General features: G+C 40.1%; 1 protein-coding gene across 5 annotated transcripts in view; it reads left to right on the top strand.

Moving 5' to 3' along the window:
* Positions 1 to 16,321, top strand: part of LOC142195605 (formin-like protein 3) — a 77,391-nt gene that overhangs the window by 49,101 nt on the left and 11,969 nt on the right. For 3 of the 5 annotated variants that reach the window (XR_012715100.1, XM_075265515.1, XM_075265514.1), the window contains exons 4-13: positions 916 to 992; positions 9,584 to 9,667; positions 10,029 to 10,181; positions 10,936 to 11,047; positions 11,256 to 11,332; positions 12,918 to 13,011; positions 14,566 to 14,640; positions 14,724 to 14,834; positions 14,948 to 15,097; positions 15,902 to 16,003. Coding sequence is in view for 2 of the 5 variants with exons in the window: in XM_075265515.1 (XP_075121616.1) it covers positions 916 to 992; positions 9,584 to 9,667; positions 10,029 to 10,181; positions 10,936 to 11,047; positions 11,256 to 11,332; positions 12,918 to 13,011; positions 14,566 to 14,640; positions 14,724 to 14,834; positions 14,948 to 15,097; positions 15,902 to 16,003 (1,035 nt within the window). In the remaining 3 variants the exon portion in view is untranslated. The remainder of the gene's footprint in view (positions 1 to 915; positions 993 to 9,583; positions 9,668 to 10,028; positions 10,182 to 10,935; positions 11,048 to 11,255; positions 11,333 to 12,917; positions 13,012 to 14,565; positions 14,641 to 14,723; positions 14,835 to 14,947; positions 15,098 to 15,901; positions 16,004 to 16,321) is intronic. The other 2 variants (XR_012715102.1, XR_012715101.1) reach the window with 2 other exon arrangements.

Below are 16,321 nucleotides of genomic sequence, written 5' to 3'. Positions count from 1 at the left end.
CTGTGAACAGCTGATTGGTGGGATCAATGTGATATTGATGACCTGTCCTTAGCATAGGTTATCAATATTTGTAGCCTGGAAAACCTCTTTAAGGCCTCTGAATTCACATAGACATTAGGAAAGGTCATGACCATGTCATGATTTGCAAGAGTCTGACGCCACAGAACTGCTTTTCAGGAAAAGGACATTTCATGGTAATGTTTATATTCTGCGAGCTGTGCTGTTCACTCGCCAAACAAACTATAACAGCGTCTCTAGGTACTTCAGTGCAGACTTATTGAAGTCTATGGAGCAGTGCTGCAGTACCAAAACCTACTGCAACAGATCGTATGGTGAATGATCAGTGCAGCTCCTGGCATGTAAACATAACAGAGAGTTGCACTGTCCCCAGTTTGCAGGGTTTCCAGGGTCTGGACCCTCACAGATCTAATATTGATGACCTCCGATATTAGAATCTGGATAACCTCTTTTTATCCTTATGTTTATGTAGTGGAATAAAACCCTTATGAAACTCAGGGCATGTTGAAGACTTTCAAATCCCTTTCCATTCTGCTGCAGATTTGTCCATGTCTCCTACAACTGAAAGCATTATGTCAGCATTACACTCTGTAAATGGAAGTCTGCTTTAGATTCCTCTTCCGTTTCTGCCCCTCCAGCACCCTTCATCTTCAGCCGCACCATTCACCTGCTGAACAGGATCGTGACGCAGATTCTGTGGCTGTATCAGTTACGAAATCGGAGGAATATCAAGCAGGGCGCTTATTTTTTTAGAGAGAGAAAGTGAGAGGAAAAATCAGCGCAGAATTTAGTGCAGATTGAGACACGTAATCCCCCTCAAAGTCAATCAGTGTGAAATTCCGTATGAGAACGGCACCTTTTAACTCCTGTTTACTTTTTTTCTTTTACACATTTCAGAAGTTTAGAAGACGGGTCCAAGAGTCTACAAAAGTGCTGCGAGAACTGGAAATATCTCTCAGGACAAATCACATTGGGTGAGTGCTCTGTCCAGGGCTAAATGCCCCTTTCTTTTTCCTCCTCACTGGAGGACTGCAGATGCTGAGTATCTCCATTCTAGTGATGTGTGAGGCTCCCAGTGATCATCACTTTTATTTTATGGGATTTTTTTTTTTATAAGTGTAGCAACAAATACATTATTTTTGCCATAATGCTATACTAATTATTCACACCTGCTAATATTTTCTTAGAGCTAGCATCATACAAGTATTCCAATTCACTCATTCTGTTTCCCATTCTCTGGTATGGCAGCTTTGTATGCCATCAGTCTGTGGAAGTGGAAAACCCTTTTAACTTGTTCAAACTTCCTTTAAGTATAACACTGCCAAAATCTAAAGTGTCTGGACACACTGCATTGACTATGGGCGTATCAAAGGAAGGGCCTGTGCAGGTGTATCTTGACTTTATTAACAGGATGTGCTATGAAACGTCCTGGTACAGCAGGCCTAGAGGTGGCAACTGGGAAGGAAGAAAAATAACAGGAACATTACCACTTCCTGCATGTCTATTCTTCCTTAGGACATGATTTAAGCTCTGTGTAATTGCCAGTGCTGTATGCAACCATCATGGAGTATTATATAATAAATATATATATAGTACTCTATAATAAAGTTTTAGGCATGGAAAATGCTTTCAGAAATAAGTGTTAATAGTCTTATTTTTGAGCGCAAAAGAGAAATGTAAATCACATCAGTATTTGGTGTGACCGTCCTCTGTCTTCAAGACAGCGTCAGTTCTTCTAAGTACACTTGTACACCATTGTTGAAAGAATTCTGTAGGAATGTTGTTCCAAACATCTAAGAGAACTGACTAGAGATTTTTCAGATGAAGACTTGCTCAAATCCTTCTCTCTCGTCATGTATTGCCAGACAGACTTGATAATGATGAGATCAGGGCTTTGTGGAGGCCATATCATCACTTTTAGGATTGCTCCTCTAAATGGTGGTCATACCAAATATTGATTTAAAGGGGTATTCCCACCTCACGTACTCATCAGTCTTTACTGCTGTAAAATCTTCTTTCTTCCTGGTTTCTTGCATCATTTGGTGGGCGGGGTTTCACATGCAACCTGCCTTTTAGCTCCGCCCCCAAATTCGCATGTAGCTCCGCCCACCCATATTGGACTATGAAGTACAGGCAGCAGCAACTCCATTCTGTGTTACATACAGAGACTGCCTGTCTCTGCCATAATGAACACAATTGAATTAGCTAGCCTAATAACTGGGAGAACAGAAGAAATGAAAGCAGCTCCTCTCCCCTATCTGATAGCAGGAAGGTCACGTGCTGTAGACACAGCAATAGCTAGAAACACAGGCTGGCTCCCTGCACTTAGCCCCTCCTCCCTCCCCCCTGAGAGCAGGCAGACACATCACTTGACTCATGAGTAGCTAAGTCAGGGCTGTGGCCACAAAGAATTGAATAAAGTAAGATAGTGGACAAACAAAGCAGTTCTGCTGAAGCAGTGTATTTAGGAAAAGTCTTACATCTACATTAACAAGCAGTATAGATAGGATCCTTGTGATGGGACAACCCCTTTAATTCCTTTTGTTAATTCACTTAATTTTATAATTGAAAAAAATAAACTATGAACACGACTATTTTTTATTTAATGCATTCTTACCTTACAGCATTTTTTTCCACACTTACCTAAAACCTTTACACAGTACTGTAGGTAATATAGAGAAGTAAAGTGGGCTGACCCTCAGGACACACTGCGTCTGATACGTAAATACACACCTTAGCTGCTGCAGACCCTTATATCCTCATGCTTCTGCTATACAGTCAGTAGTTCTCATGAAGCAAGGTTCTGCAGCAGCTGAGGCATTACAAGGAGGAATGTAACTCCTCCAATACATGGAAGAATATTAGAGCGCACTAATGTAACGTGCTGTAGTGCAGCCTGTGAAAGCAGTATTACGTAACAGGTTTTTGGCTTCAGTCTTCCTAGGTTGGAAATTAACCAGCACGGCAGACTAGTAGCTTGTGGGAATAAAGTAACCTGAATACACGCAGAAGCAAATTAGGAGAAAAAAAGAATACTTTTTGGCATCATTTAGGTGGGATTCAGGCATACGTCAGCTGTAAGCAACCCCAGAAATAGAGCATGTAGTCAGACAGGAAATGTGCAGGAGGTGGAGGGGGGAACTGTAGAGGCAGCAGACAGGAAATAGGCGGGCTGCTGGCCTGAGAGAGGAAAAAGTCGCTCCTCGGCTCCAGTGTCAGACTGAGTCATGTGCCAGAGCCCATGTACATGACGGAGATGCTGCAGAGTAAAATTAGAGTCAAACGAGGCTGCTATCCTCATCAGTGCAACGCCATAGTATACAAAAAACATATAAAATTGCTTTATTACATATAAACTCAGCAATGTGCATGTATGTGGTAAATACGGTATAGATTATAAGCCGGACGTGTGTGAGTCATTTTTGGCATTATTTGTGTTCTGTGTTTAAAAATGTCTGAAGGAGACCTTTCTAAACACAGAATGCAAGAACTATAGGCTTGGCGTACAGCGAAAAATCACATCTCACCATTAGTTTTGTCAGGGCAAAAAACTCACCGCAACATGAACCCTAATAAAACTTTTTTTTACTAATAATTAATAAAATGCAATGATCATAAATCATTAAAATATCATATTTCCATAAAACTTATGGATTCACACATCATATATCGATAAGACGTCATGTATCTGATTATTTAGTAATAACAAATAGAACAGTCTTACAGCAAAAACAGTGTGGATGGGTTAGTCTGGGGTTAGTAAGGACAGGAAACTGGACCCATGGAGCACAGAAAGTTGCCATATACCCTTTCCCTGTTACCTGAAGACCCCAATTAAAGGGATTCTACCACTAAACCTTTTTTTTTTTCTGGTTAAGACGTCGGAATAGCCTTTATAAAGGCTATTTGTCTCTTACCTTTAGGGCTAGTTCACACGTGAGTATAAGGGGAGGTTTTTGACAGCGGATTTCGCGTCCAAAACCTCCCCTTATAATGGTGGTCTATGGAGACCGCCGGGCTTCTGTTCTCCGCTAGCGGCGAGCTGCTGCTAGCGGAGAAAAGAAAGGACATGTCCTTTCTTCAGGCGGAAGCCGCACTGTCTCAGTCGCGCGGCTTCCGCCCCCCGCAGCTCCCTCCTATGTCGGTTCATTCATTTGAGCCGACAGCAGAGGGTTAAGCCGCGACAGCGATGGTCGCGGCGGGCGGGTTTTGACAAGAGAGAGACGCGGCTCGCCGCGGCTCTCTCTGTGTCAAAACCCGCGCGGGCAGTTCACGTGTGAACTAGCCCTTAGACGTGGTATCCACTGGCACTTCTCTGGCAGCTGTGGGGAGGCCCCCATCGCTGTTTGAGCGCTGGGGACCGCCCCCATCGCTACGAGAGAACTCATTTACATACCTGTAAAAACCGGTATTTCTAAGGAACAGCGCAGCGGAGACCACATCTAAAGGTAAGAGACAAATAGCCTTTCTAAAGGCTATTCCGATGTCTTAGCCACAAAAAAAAAGGGTTTAGTGGTAGAATCCCTTTAAATAACTCCCACTCTTACGAGGGCAGTATCACATAAGGCTGAAGCCTGCATGCGCTCTATTCAACTTGATGTGTTTCCAACCCATCAGGGGATCTAAAGAGTAAGGGAAAGAGGCAAACTTAGCTTCTAGTTGTCAAAACCATACATGTATAGGTAAACCTGTGCATTATGTAGTGGTCTGTTTTGGAAGTGGAATTTAGAACGCTGATCCCATTCTGCTGCTCAATAATGGTGGACAGACATCTTATATGGCACTAAACTGGTATTGTCAAGTGTAAAAGAGTATGATAAAAAATGGTGGTAAGATGCTGCTTGGAGGATGAGGAGAATGAGGTCTATTGGCTTATAATGCCCTGAATTACGGATTATCCTGTTTATTTAATATTCCTCTCATACTGTGGAATCAACTAATACTAATAATAATAGAATTGTCACAGCCATGCCCCTGTATAGTGAGGAAAGCTTTGGCCGCTTTTGAGCCTCCACAAGTAACCCAACCTGTATACCCTCCTATGTTCCCTCTCCACTTTGATATTTACCCTCTCTACCATGGTCCCATCTGGAGCCATATTCAACATCCTTAGTGAATTACTATTAGAAGAGATAACACATCTGACTATATGTTAATAACATTGGCTGTAGTCTTCCACTATTTTTTTTTTTTTTTATAAATGATTTTTTGACATTACACAATAAATAGGAATTTGGAAAGTTTGTAAAAGGAGCTAACCTATCTATAGTCAGAAAGCGTCACCCAACATCCGTCACAGAAGCCTCTGTCACACCACTACTGACTAATATGTCACATTGCAATCCTTCTCACCTACTACTGTGTACATTCCCCATCACAGCCCCCATAATAACTTGTCCAACATTGTGGACATGGTGTGAACACTTTCCTCCTACCACCATGTTTCCTTTAACCTTTACTTACATTTCATCCTCCTTACAGTTTTATTTTATTTATAATTTTTGTTGTAAAGGTTTAGTCATTGACTCGGGGGAGAGTGTGCGGTTCTAGCAGATTTGTCACTTACTCACATTGGTTTCTTTTGTTCCCTTGCACACAAGCCAGAAGGGTATATGTATAAGTTAGTATGTGTAGAAGTCAATATTCTCTAACTGTCCTAGTCTGCATTTCATAGATCCTCCCACTGCGCAGTCACAAGTACTAGAAAAGATCCTCTACAGATTATACTTAATATTTTATACCTTGGATTTTGTTGCAGATATCCTGTGATTTTTACCCTATGCATTGCAATGGGTGAAAGTCCTTGGAAGAACTGACATGCTGTGATTGTGATTGCTTGAATTCTCTTCCCTTTTGCTGCTACTGTATTTCACAGTGGATTTTTCTGCAAATCCAGAGATAAAATTTGCAGCATTTGCACTACATACATACATATTCAACAATGTAAAAATACAATCTTTACAAAAATAAAAATATAATTCTCTTTAGCTGTAGTTACCGTATATACTCGAGTATAAGCCGACCCGAATATAAGCCGACCCCCCTAATTTTACCACAAAAAACTGGGAAAACTTATTGACTCGAGTATAAGCCTAGGGGGGGGGGGTGCAGTAGTTGCTGGGAAAGGGGAGGGGTGTTTTGGTTGTCTGTCTGCCCCTTCCCTGAGCTTGAGGACTGGGTTTTTTCTTCCCCCCACTTCAGTCTGGCTGAATATAGGGGATCTGCAGTGCTTCTATTAACCCCTTCCTGACGGAACAGGAGCACTGCAGATCCTCTATATTCAGTAGACCGGGCACTTTCAGACACAGGGATACCTAATGTGTATGTGTTTCACAGTCATTTTCTACTTTTGTATGTATTCTAGGAAAAGGAGTGTTTTAGAACTTTTATGTTTTTAAAATCTTTTTTTTTTTTTTTTTTCTTTTGCACTATTTTATGGGAGATTCTATACATTAATATTGTGGCTGGTCATAGACTCCCTCCTAAAAAAAAAAACAAAAAACTTTTTTTTTTTTTTTTTTTTGCTGACTCGAGTATAAGCCGAGGGGGGCTTTTTCAGCACAAAAACTGGGCTGAAAAATTCGGCTTATACTCGAGTATATACGGTAAATTAGATCTTAATATTTGTATCTGGGAAAGCTGTGTGACAAGCCAGTACAGATAGTTGACACCTAGTGTTCCCAAATGCGTCATTGCAAAATCTGCCAAGTAGCATAGTTTTGGGAAGACTTCTAGACTCTTTAAATTGACAGAGCACTGGCTGGCTGGTTAGCACTGTTGCCTTGCAGCACTCGTGTCCTGGTTCAAAGGTCACCAAAGACAACATCTGCATGGAGATTTTGGAAGTTCTCCTTGTCTTTGCTTGGTTTCCAACATTCACTCCCGTTCCCACACCCCAAAACTTACTGATGAGTTAAATGGCTTTATGTGTGAGAAACGGAGTGATGTAGCTTCTTAGAACTTGTTAGGACTACAAAAGCAATAAGAAATATGAGAGCAAAACTTACAAACATTTTTTTGTGAATTTTATAGATTTATACTAGAGGAAGCGCTTTATAGCGTAAATGGGCATACTGCAAAAATGGCACTGTGAGGTATAGTTATTGGCAGGAACAGCCCCAAAATAGGGGTTCTGGGTCTTATTTATGTGTTCCTTTTATACAAAAGAATTAAAGGTGGACATTTAGTATAGGGTCTGGTTTGTATGATATATATATATCGTAAAGCAACCCGCCTTATTACAAAAATAACCTAAAATGCATAATGGATAGGTAAAATATCTGGTTCCTCTTTTTCTCAACCTCCTCTTCATGTCTGTAAAATGGGCAGGAGTGTCCCAGACTACTCTATATACACTGCGGGACTCTTCTCCTCACATCTGCTCCTCCAAGAGCAGGGAGGATATGTCTCAGCCTAGCAAAGCACAGTGTGCATAGGGTAGTCCAAGAATCTGTTGGTCAGTTTACAGAAATGAATTGGGAACCAGGTATTTTAATGCTGCATTATGATTTATTGTGGAATGAAAGGTCACTTCATGTTTTGCCATTGAACTGCTGACTGCTTTATAGAGTCACTGAATAATTCAGGTGAATGTAAGAAACCTTGTAACAATTCTCTTCAGAGGGGGAAATGCTTCTCCTCTTATTAGCTCCTCTCCTGTCTGCTAAACTGCAAGTTTCTGCAACTGCTAAGTTCACTGTCGGATCTGTTTACTGTGAAGACTCACAGACAGAACAAGTTGCATAGAAGTCTATGGAAAGGTGAGGGGGAGGAGCCCAGTGAGGCAGTTTAGCAGGCTGGAGAGGAACTGATAAGATAGAGGGAGAAGGGAGCATTTCCCTGATAGATAGATAGATAGATAGATAGATAGATAGATAGATAGATAGATAGATAAGATGTTCCACCTGAACTATTAATTTTCAGAAGAAATGGAAAGTTGCCAGCTAGTGTCCATTACCCTTTACAGCATCAACATCAAGGACAATGTAGTACGTCTGCTCCACTGTGATATTAAAATGTGTGTTTCTGAAAATGCTGAATTTTCTCAGCCTTGTGAATAGTGTATATATGTGTGTGTGTGTGTGTGTGTGTAGACATATATCAGTTTGGGGACATTGATGAATCTGCCCTGTAGTGTTCTGTACCTTCTGCCCTGGCTGCAGCATAGTGCACGGGGTAAGTTCCCTGGCACCTTCTCCTTACTCATATTGATACCATTATATTAGACTATTGCACCGCTGACTAATCCTGTGACTGCCGGATAATTATGGTACCTCACAGACATAACAGTCCCCGCGCTGAGAAGTGCTCACATCTGTTTATTTTCTTTCCTGGCATGTAGCTGGGGCCCTCATGTACTTTTACACTGTGTCGGTGCACAGGCCAGGGGGTTATCCTGCCCGAGCTGTCAATTACACTTTGAATGGGGACATTATATTGTGAGTGCTGGAAGAGCAAGTCCGTCATAGCTAGTTGTTATATTAGAATACGGTCATTTCATATCATGTCTATGGGGGAAAAAGAAACCTGAAGACTTGAGTAATATAATATAGTATATGGACTTACAGCTTTAGTAAAGGGATTTATACCATTTTGTGCCTGGCTTAAAAAATATAATTTACATACAGTTTACTATTATAGATATGTTACAGTATATATGATATGTATTTATACACATCTGCATTTATAATACTATAGGCCTCATTGCTGGACCCTCCCAGATTTCCCCAATGACTCCTGCGCCTACACAGATCTCTGTTAGTTTGGCAGGCTGTATTTTTCAGTTAAAGTGACAGTGTATATATTTCGTTCTGTCCAAGGTGTAAGGGATAACTGTATTGGAAATGAAGGTATAAAGCTGGTAGGATCACATGAGTGAAGGTACTCCAGGGCAAGTCTTAACAATACTAGCTAGGTGCCCTACTGGTCAATTATACTAAAATATAAGATAGAAAGTTATTCTGAAAGTCACAGATTCCTCTGTTTACCAGAAGAAATAACTCTTCCATAAAAGCATTATAAAAAACACGAAAACTTGATAATCTTCAGTAGTAGATACCTTTTTAATGGCTAACTCATAATGATGACAAATGGCTGACGTTTCGGAACGCAAAAGGCTCCTTTATCAAAGTAAAGGAGCCTTTTGCGTTCCGAAACGTCAGCCATTTGTCATCATTATGAGTTAGCCATTAAAAAGGTATCAACTACTGAAGATTATCAAGTTTTTGTGTTTTTTTTATACTTCTAACCCACTGGCTAACATGGTACAACAACGAACATTTTCCTTATACATAAAAGCATTAGCCATGTTGGAGTAATCTGATCCCATTAAGACCAGCAGCACGTCGGCATTTTGTGTCCCAAAAATGTGGTTCGTATGTGGACTGTTTTTCAGGGACTGCACTCTGCGCAGAGACCTGGGCTCACAGTATCATAGTTATCTGTGATGCTCTGAGTCACTTCTTCACCACGAGACTGCTGTCCTATACTGTAACATGACAGCACCTAATATAAAACCAATCTGATCTGCTTTTTATGACCCAGACATCTCTGACTTCTATTCCAGGTGGGTGCGAGAGTTTTTGAACAATGACAACAAGGGACTGGATGTGTTGGTGGAGTATCTCTCATTTGCACAGTGCGCGGTTATGTAAGTATAGACAGAACCACGCAGGAATACACAAGGAAGAGATAAGTTCTAAGAGCCTAGATATAGATGTAATAATAAGGAGGATATCTCCGCACATTGAACACTAATAATAATGATGGTCCATTGTACAGTTGTGTCTCTCAGTGCTGAAGTAGAAGCATGTGTTCCAAATAACAGTTTCATCCTGCATCGCCTTCCATCTGGAGCTGAGTTTGCAGTTGTCTGTGTTTTTGGTCCTAGCCACTCCAGCCATTGCACATTTTCAGTCTGGAAACCATTCTTCTGCTTTGTAGCTTTGCTTTATCCAGCCCTCTCTCTGCCCCCTGGCCGCTCAAGCTTCTTCTGTATCCCTTTGATGTAGGTTTGATTTTGATGGCCTGGAAAACGGGGAGGATGGCTTGGTTGAAAAGTCAAAATCGTGGAGCAGATCTATCGAGGATCTGCAGAATCCCAACGCCCTCCCTGCCCCTTTCACCAACGGCCTCGCTCGCTCTGCCCGCCAGTCTGTGCTCCGGTATGTATTTGTGTGCCTGCTCTTTGTCCCTGCAGCCAGCCTGCCAATATGCCATGTTTGTGATTCTTCCATATCCATGTCCATTCATGAAAATGTGAGCAAGTAGCACCTGGAAATATAAAAGGTCTTTCCCCATACATAAGCTTCTAGCCTTTCATTTTTCGATAGATTTTATTGTTGGAGCTTCCCCCAAATCATATATTGTGGTTGGCATATAAATTATTTATTTCTGTCTTCATTCTCATTGTGTTTTAGTATTGCTTTGATTCCTGTGTGAATGGTTCACTATTCAGCACCCATTCACCATAGGTCATCATAGGCAAACCATTAAATATTGAGGCTTGGAAAGTGACATGACTGGGGGAGATTGTATATGCCTATATGCCATTATCACTGCGCTGTCAATCCTAAACGGTGAGCAGTGCCTTTCTGAAAATGGAAACCGGGACCCCCATTCCAACTTCCTTGTACACAGATGCTGAAGAGAAGATTATATTAACATTGTACGACCCCTTTTATTTTTTGGGTGTTACTGCTGCAAATAAAACCCCTACCACATTATGATTATTACTTCACTTCAGGCAATGCCATTGTTGGAACCCAAGTACCATGAAAATGTCTTAACCAACACTTCATTATAACCTCATTTACCATTGTAGGCTTGTGCAGCTAGAGAAGGCTGGAACTTGTCATATTAATGGTGGACAAAGCCAGCAAAGCACTTAACCTGTGTAAAATTACTTTCTCCCAATAGCAGCTACAATACATTGCCAGGAAAGAAAGCTTTGAAAAACTCCAGGTTGGTCAGTCAGAAGGACGACGTACACGTGTGCATCATGTGCCTACGGGCTATCATGAACTACCAGGTTAGTGTATGCTCTCACAAGATTTGTTAGTATCCGACCAATCATGTGATGGGGTGAGAAGATTACTTAAGACAATAATAATATATTGAGTCTGGGCTCTGAGATATATATATATATATATATATATATATATATATATATATATATATATATAGAGAGATATATATATATAATTATTTTTTTTCCCTCTTCTTCCTTTTTGTTTTAGTACGGCTTCAATCTAGTAATGTCTCATCCTCATGCAGTCAATGAAATTGCTCTTAGCTTGAACAACAAGAATCCAAGGTAATGTGCATTATTCATTTTTTAATATTAACACATTTCTCATCAATCTCTGTATTTGCACAGACTATATACTAAGTGCTAGTTCCTACTTGCTTAGTTTGCAAGAATAATGTAGGAAACAATGAGAAGGGTGGGAGAGGTGGGACTGGCACAATAGACAGTAGCAGAGGAACACACCATCCAAGCAATGTGTGCCCCAGGGTGGCATGCAGCATATTCACCCTGTTATTGAGATTAATTTTTATATATATATATATATATATATATATATATATATATATATATACACACACGTTGCAGAAATACAGCTTTTATTTGTTGCAGGCTTTGCTGTGTTTTTTGAACCAATGCAAGGAATGGATTGAGCAGAAGGTAGAAATATAAGAGCTTCCCAAATATTTCCCATTCCTTTTGTAGCCCTTCTTGGCTTTATCTCAAACAAATGCAACAAAATCTGCAACAAAAAAAAGCTTGGGCCTGAGCTTTAATCAAAGAAAGTGTTGTAGGGGCTTCAAAGTATGGGTTAGCCTAAAACTAAGTTACAGCTGCTGACTAGTGCTTGCCCTGGTGGGTCACATATTACTTTGCTTTATACCTTGGTGTCTTCATAGTCTGTCCTGAGATTTTCTTTGCCTCCCTCTACAGTACCGTTTGGAAACTTTTTAACCCCATGAAATGTTTTACTATAAAAATAGCAAAAATCGTAATAATTATGTTACCAATCCTCTGATCCCATGCCCACGCTTACCAGGTTTCCCATAGATTTATGTTCACCCCCTCCCCAGCAACAATGTGTTGACTCAACATGTGTCTACTATAGTCAGTCACTGTCTTCAGTGGTGTCAACAAATGACTTTTAAGCTAGTGCTTGGTTAAAGTGATTGTGTCGTGTTCACTTGTCATTACAACTACTAGGGTAGCATCACAACAGGTGTGGCAGAGGATGGGTGCACATCACTCCTTTTTCAGCATTTTAGCACTTTAGCCCCTTCTATAAACAGTTTTATGGGATTATGCAGGCCCTTCAACAAAACAGTAGAGGAAGACTAAGAAAATCTTCATGTTAAGGCTGGGTTCACATCTGCGCTGGAGTCTCCATTGGAGAAAGGAGGACATTTTTTTTCTGACTGTTTCAGTTCTGAATCAGCTGACTCCCAGCGACGTGTCCTATGTCAGTGGGGTCAGCTGGTTGTCCGTGTGTAACCACTGTTGTAGTGGTCCAGCTCTCCATGGTTCAGGTTCCCCGATGGGCCCAAACAATGGAGAGCCCTGTACTAATGTGCACCTAACAAAAAGTTCACATCTGCCTAGCTTCTGTCACAGATTCTATGGGGGAAAAATGGTGTCATTTTACTATAAAAATTAACTATTATGGATAATAGAGATTATAGTCACTGGAGTCCATGTTGGTTTCAACTTTGTAATGGATTCTGAAATACAAGCACGGATGTGAACCTACCCTAAGCTCTTGGTAAAATGTTCCATCAGGCCAGAAAACCTCTTTAAATAACATGTAAAAGTCGACAGCTGCGCATTTTGTCCACCTTTGATTTCTTAAAATTGACTTCTTTTTTTTTAATTTTAGGACTAAAGCTCTTGTATTAGAACTACTGGCAGCTGTGTGTCTTGTCCGAGGAGGACATGAAATCATTCTTTCTGCTTTTGACAACTTTAAAGAGGTAAAAATAGAGCTTAAGACGTTCAATAAATATTATAAAGAGCGTTCTTTGTTGTGGTCAGTACATAAAGGAGTTAAAAGAGAGGCATTCTTCTAGGCGTAGTATTTTAATATAAGGGTGGATTCAGAGTCAGGACCAAAGGTGGACTTGGAGGCAGGAAAAAGTGCTGAAATAAAATGGTTAATTATTTTTAATTACTTCATGCTATTATTAATATTGTATAATTCATTATAATAGCTTGTTACATATTTACTTTCATAAAAGTTCAGTCAATAGCTAGAGGAACTTTTCCGTTTCTGGCTGACCATGACTGTCTGCCGTTTATGAAGGAGTCGGACTCCATAGCCCTGTTTCTTTCACTTAGAATTGTTGTGCAAAGGTTGTGGACACAACTCGGTATCAGGAATATTGGTCTCTTGTATCATGGATTCCGGTGGGCTTGAAGCCTAGTTGTCGTCTGACTGTGTCGTCTCCAGTAAAGCCCTGAATGATCTTATCTGTAGTCAGTATCGTTTATTTATTAGTACATGTACCCTTTTTCAGCTCAGATCTTGAGCCTGTGTTGGGTATGAGAGATGGTCAAACATAATAAAATATCAATGTGTCAGTGAGGTTTATTTATGAGTCTTGTCAAAGGCTAAGCTATAGTAGACCACTATATCCATAGAGATGAGCGAGTACTATTCGAAACTCCAGTTTCCAATAGAACTCACCCATAGGAATTAATGGACGTAGCCGGCCGCTTCCATTCATTTCTATGGGTGCGTGCTATTCGAAACGGCCGTTTTGAATAGTACTCGCTCATCTCTAATAGTGGTGTATATGGTGACACCGTATACACTTGTATATCTAGGTAACCAAAAACTCCTGAAATCTAATGGTCAAAGATGCGAATATGAGCAGAAGCACCATCTGGCGTCTTGTGTCTCTAGACTACCTCACTAGGCTGCTGCGAGGTGGAGGAACCCAGAAAAGCGTCTTGTATTGCTAGGTTACTTCACTATCTACGGTGGCCCAAACAGCCCAAAAGAGCATTGAAAGAAGCCTGGTGTGGGCAACATCACTATCTGAATGAATGTGTAGTTGCCAAAATATTATAATTAAGACGATTTTTATTTCCAGCTGGAAAATGAGGCAGAGGTATATTACAGTGGCCATAAGGATGATATTGTGACTGGAATGGATGTAGATCAGACACAAGCTGATAACTGATGGGACGAAAAAATAAATAAACAAAAAATATATATATATATATATATATATATATATATATGTAATTTTTCATCTTTTCTTTGATTAATATTCTACACAAATACTGTATAGATTACATTTCTAGGCAGATGGTTTTATAATAAAACTATCCTATGTTTAGAGTAGTCTTTGCCTTCACAGAATATTACATGGGGGTCTTTTGGGGTTGCATTCCTTATGTTTGCTTTTATTCCTTTAGTCAGTGTGGCTGACGTTTATGCACCAATGTGCCGATGAAGATGCCTTGCTATGTTTTTTCTGTTTTCTGAGCCGTTTTAGTGAATTGGTGAATATTTCTTTTAGGTCTGTAAAGAGAAGCATCGCTTTGAGAAGCTCATGGAATATTTCAGGAATGAAGACGGCAACATTGATTTCATGGTAAGTGACAGCACTATTCTCTGATACATATTCTGATCCCAAAAGTCCAGTGTTTACAAGTTAGTAAATTATCGCCTCTACAGGTTGCTTGTATGCAATTCATTAACATTGTGGTCCATTCTGTGGAAGACATGAATTTTCGTGTACATCTTCAATACGAGTTCACCAAGTTGGGTCTTGAGGAATTTCTTGAGGTAAAAAAAATTATTTTCTTAAAAACCTGTTTAAAATGAGATTCCTCAAGAGGTTTCTGACAAAATACATCTCCTGATCTGATGTCAAAGTCTGAATTACTGTTTCCCAACAGAAGTCTAAGCACACAGAGAGCGAGAAACTGTTGGTTCAGATCCAGGCCTACCTAGACAATGTGTTTGATGTTGGGGGTCTGTTGGAAGATGCCGAGACCAAGAATGTTGCACTTGAGAAAGTGGAAGAGTTGGAGGAACATTTATCTCATGTAAGTATAGGCATGGTTCTTGCAATTGGTGCTAGACTTCACCTTTTAGATAAAGAACATCTTTATCTAAGCTTTTTTAAAGTTTGTGTGAGGTGTGTTTTTTTGTTGTTGTTGTTTTTTCCTAATGGGGTGAGTGGCCCAGGTTATAGGGGTGAGAAGTGCTGATGTGCTTTAAATATTTGAGAGGTGATCTCATTTGTGTTTTATTTTGATCTCCTATATGCAGCCAAAATCCGTTTTCCCTGGGAACCCCATAAATGTGTCCATATGGCCCAGCCAAATAGGCACATTGAGGGTGATTTATTAAAAACAGTGTTTTTAGTACATGGGGCTTAATAATCCTGCGTCCTCAGTGGATGTGCCTCATTTAGGTAAAGGCTCCCATCTGGTCATCAATAAGGCACATCCTCCAGCAGAGACTTGTGCCTGCGCTAAAATCTATGCCAGCTCAGGCATCCAGTAAACTAACATATATTATTATAAACCTGGCAGTGCCTGTGGAATCATGTGATGTGATTCCTTGAAACAACGTGTTACCCGGTGATCTCCATAATGCTTGTAGATTGCAGCACTGCACATATGAAAGTGAAAGGTCTGGCTGCACATGACCTTTTCTTCCCCTTTGGAGCGTTTGGAAATTTTCAAGGGTTTTTCTCTTCTTGTCTAAGGAAAAAAAAAAAACACATGAGAAATTCTTTTAGTTTCAACTTGTGTTTAGGAAGATCAGAGTTGCCAGTGGGCATTTATTTAGTAGATGCTGAAGACGTTACACATCTAATTGTTAAAACCATGATTTTCCTCCAGATGACCGAAAAGCTGCTGGATCTGGAGAATGAGAACATGATGCGGGTGGCAGAACTTGAGAAAACTCTGTTACAGCGAGAAAAGGACCTTGAGCTCATGAGGGTGAGATGCTGAGAATGAGTACATGTGGGATATTATATATATATATATATATATATATATATATATATATATATATATATATATATATATATATATATATATATATCTCCTGATCTTGTGGTTTCTATAGGCTTTCAAAGATTTTGCCATTCTAATTTAAGTACTAAAAAATCCTTACCAAATTTACAATGTTTTATTTTCCACATAGCTATAGTTCTGCTGTATATTTGGCAGATATATTATAAGGGATACATTTTCCATCTTATACCATTGTTCTACAGAATGTAAGTTCTATTTGAATAATATTGGAATTTGCCA

The sequence above is a fragment of the Leptodactylus fuscus genome, chromosome 2 (assembly GCF_031893055.1).
Source record: "Leptodactylus fuscus isolate aLepFus1 chromosome 2, aLepFus1.hap2, whole genome shotgun sequence".
NCBI lineage: Eukaryota > Metazoa > Chordata > Amphibia > Anura > Leptodactylidae > Leptodactylus > Leptodactylus fuscus.
The sequence above is the reverse complement of the archived record's forward strand: the minus strand, read 5'-3'. Positions and strand labels throughout refer to the sequence as shown.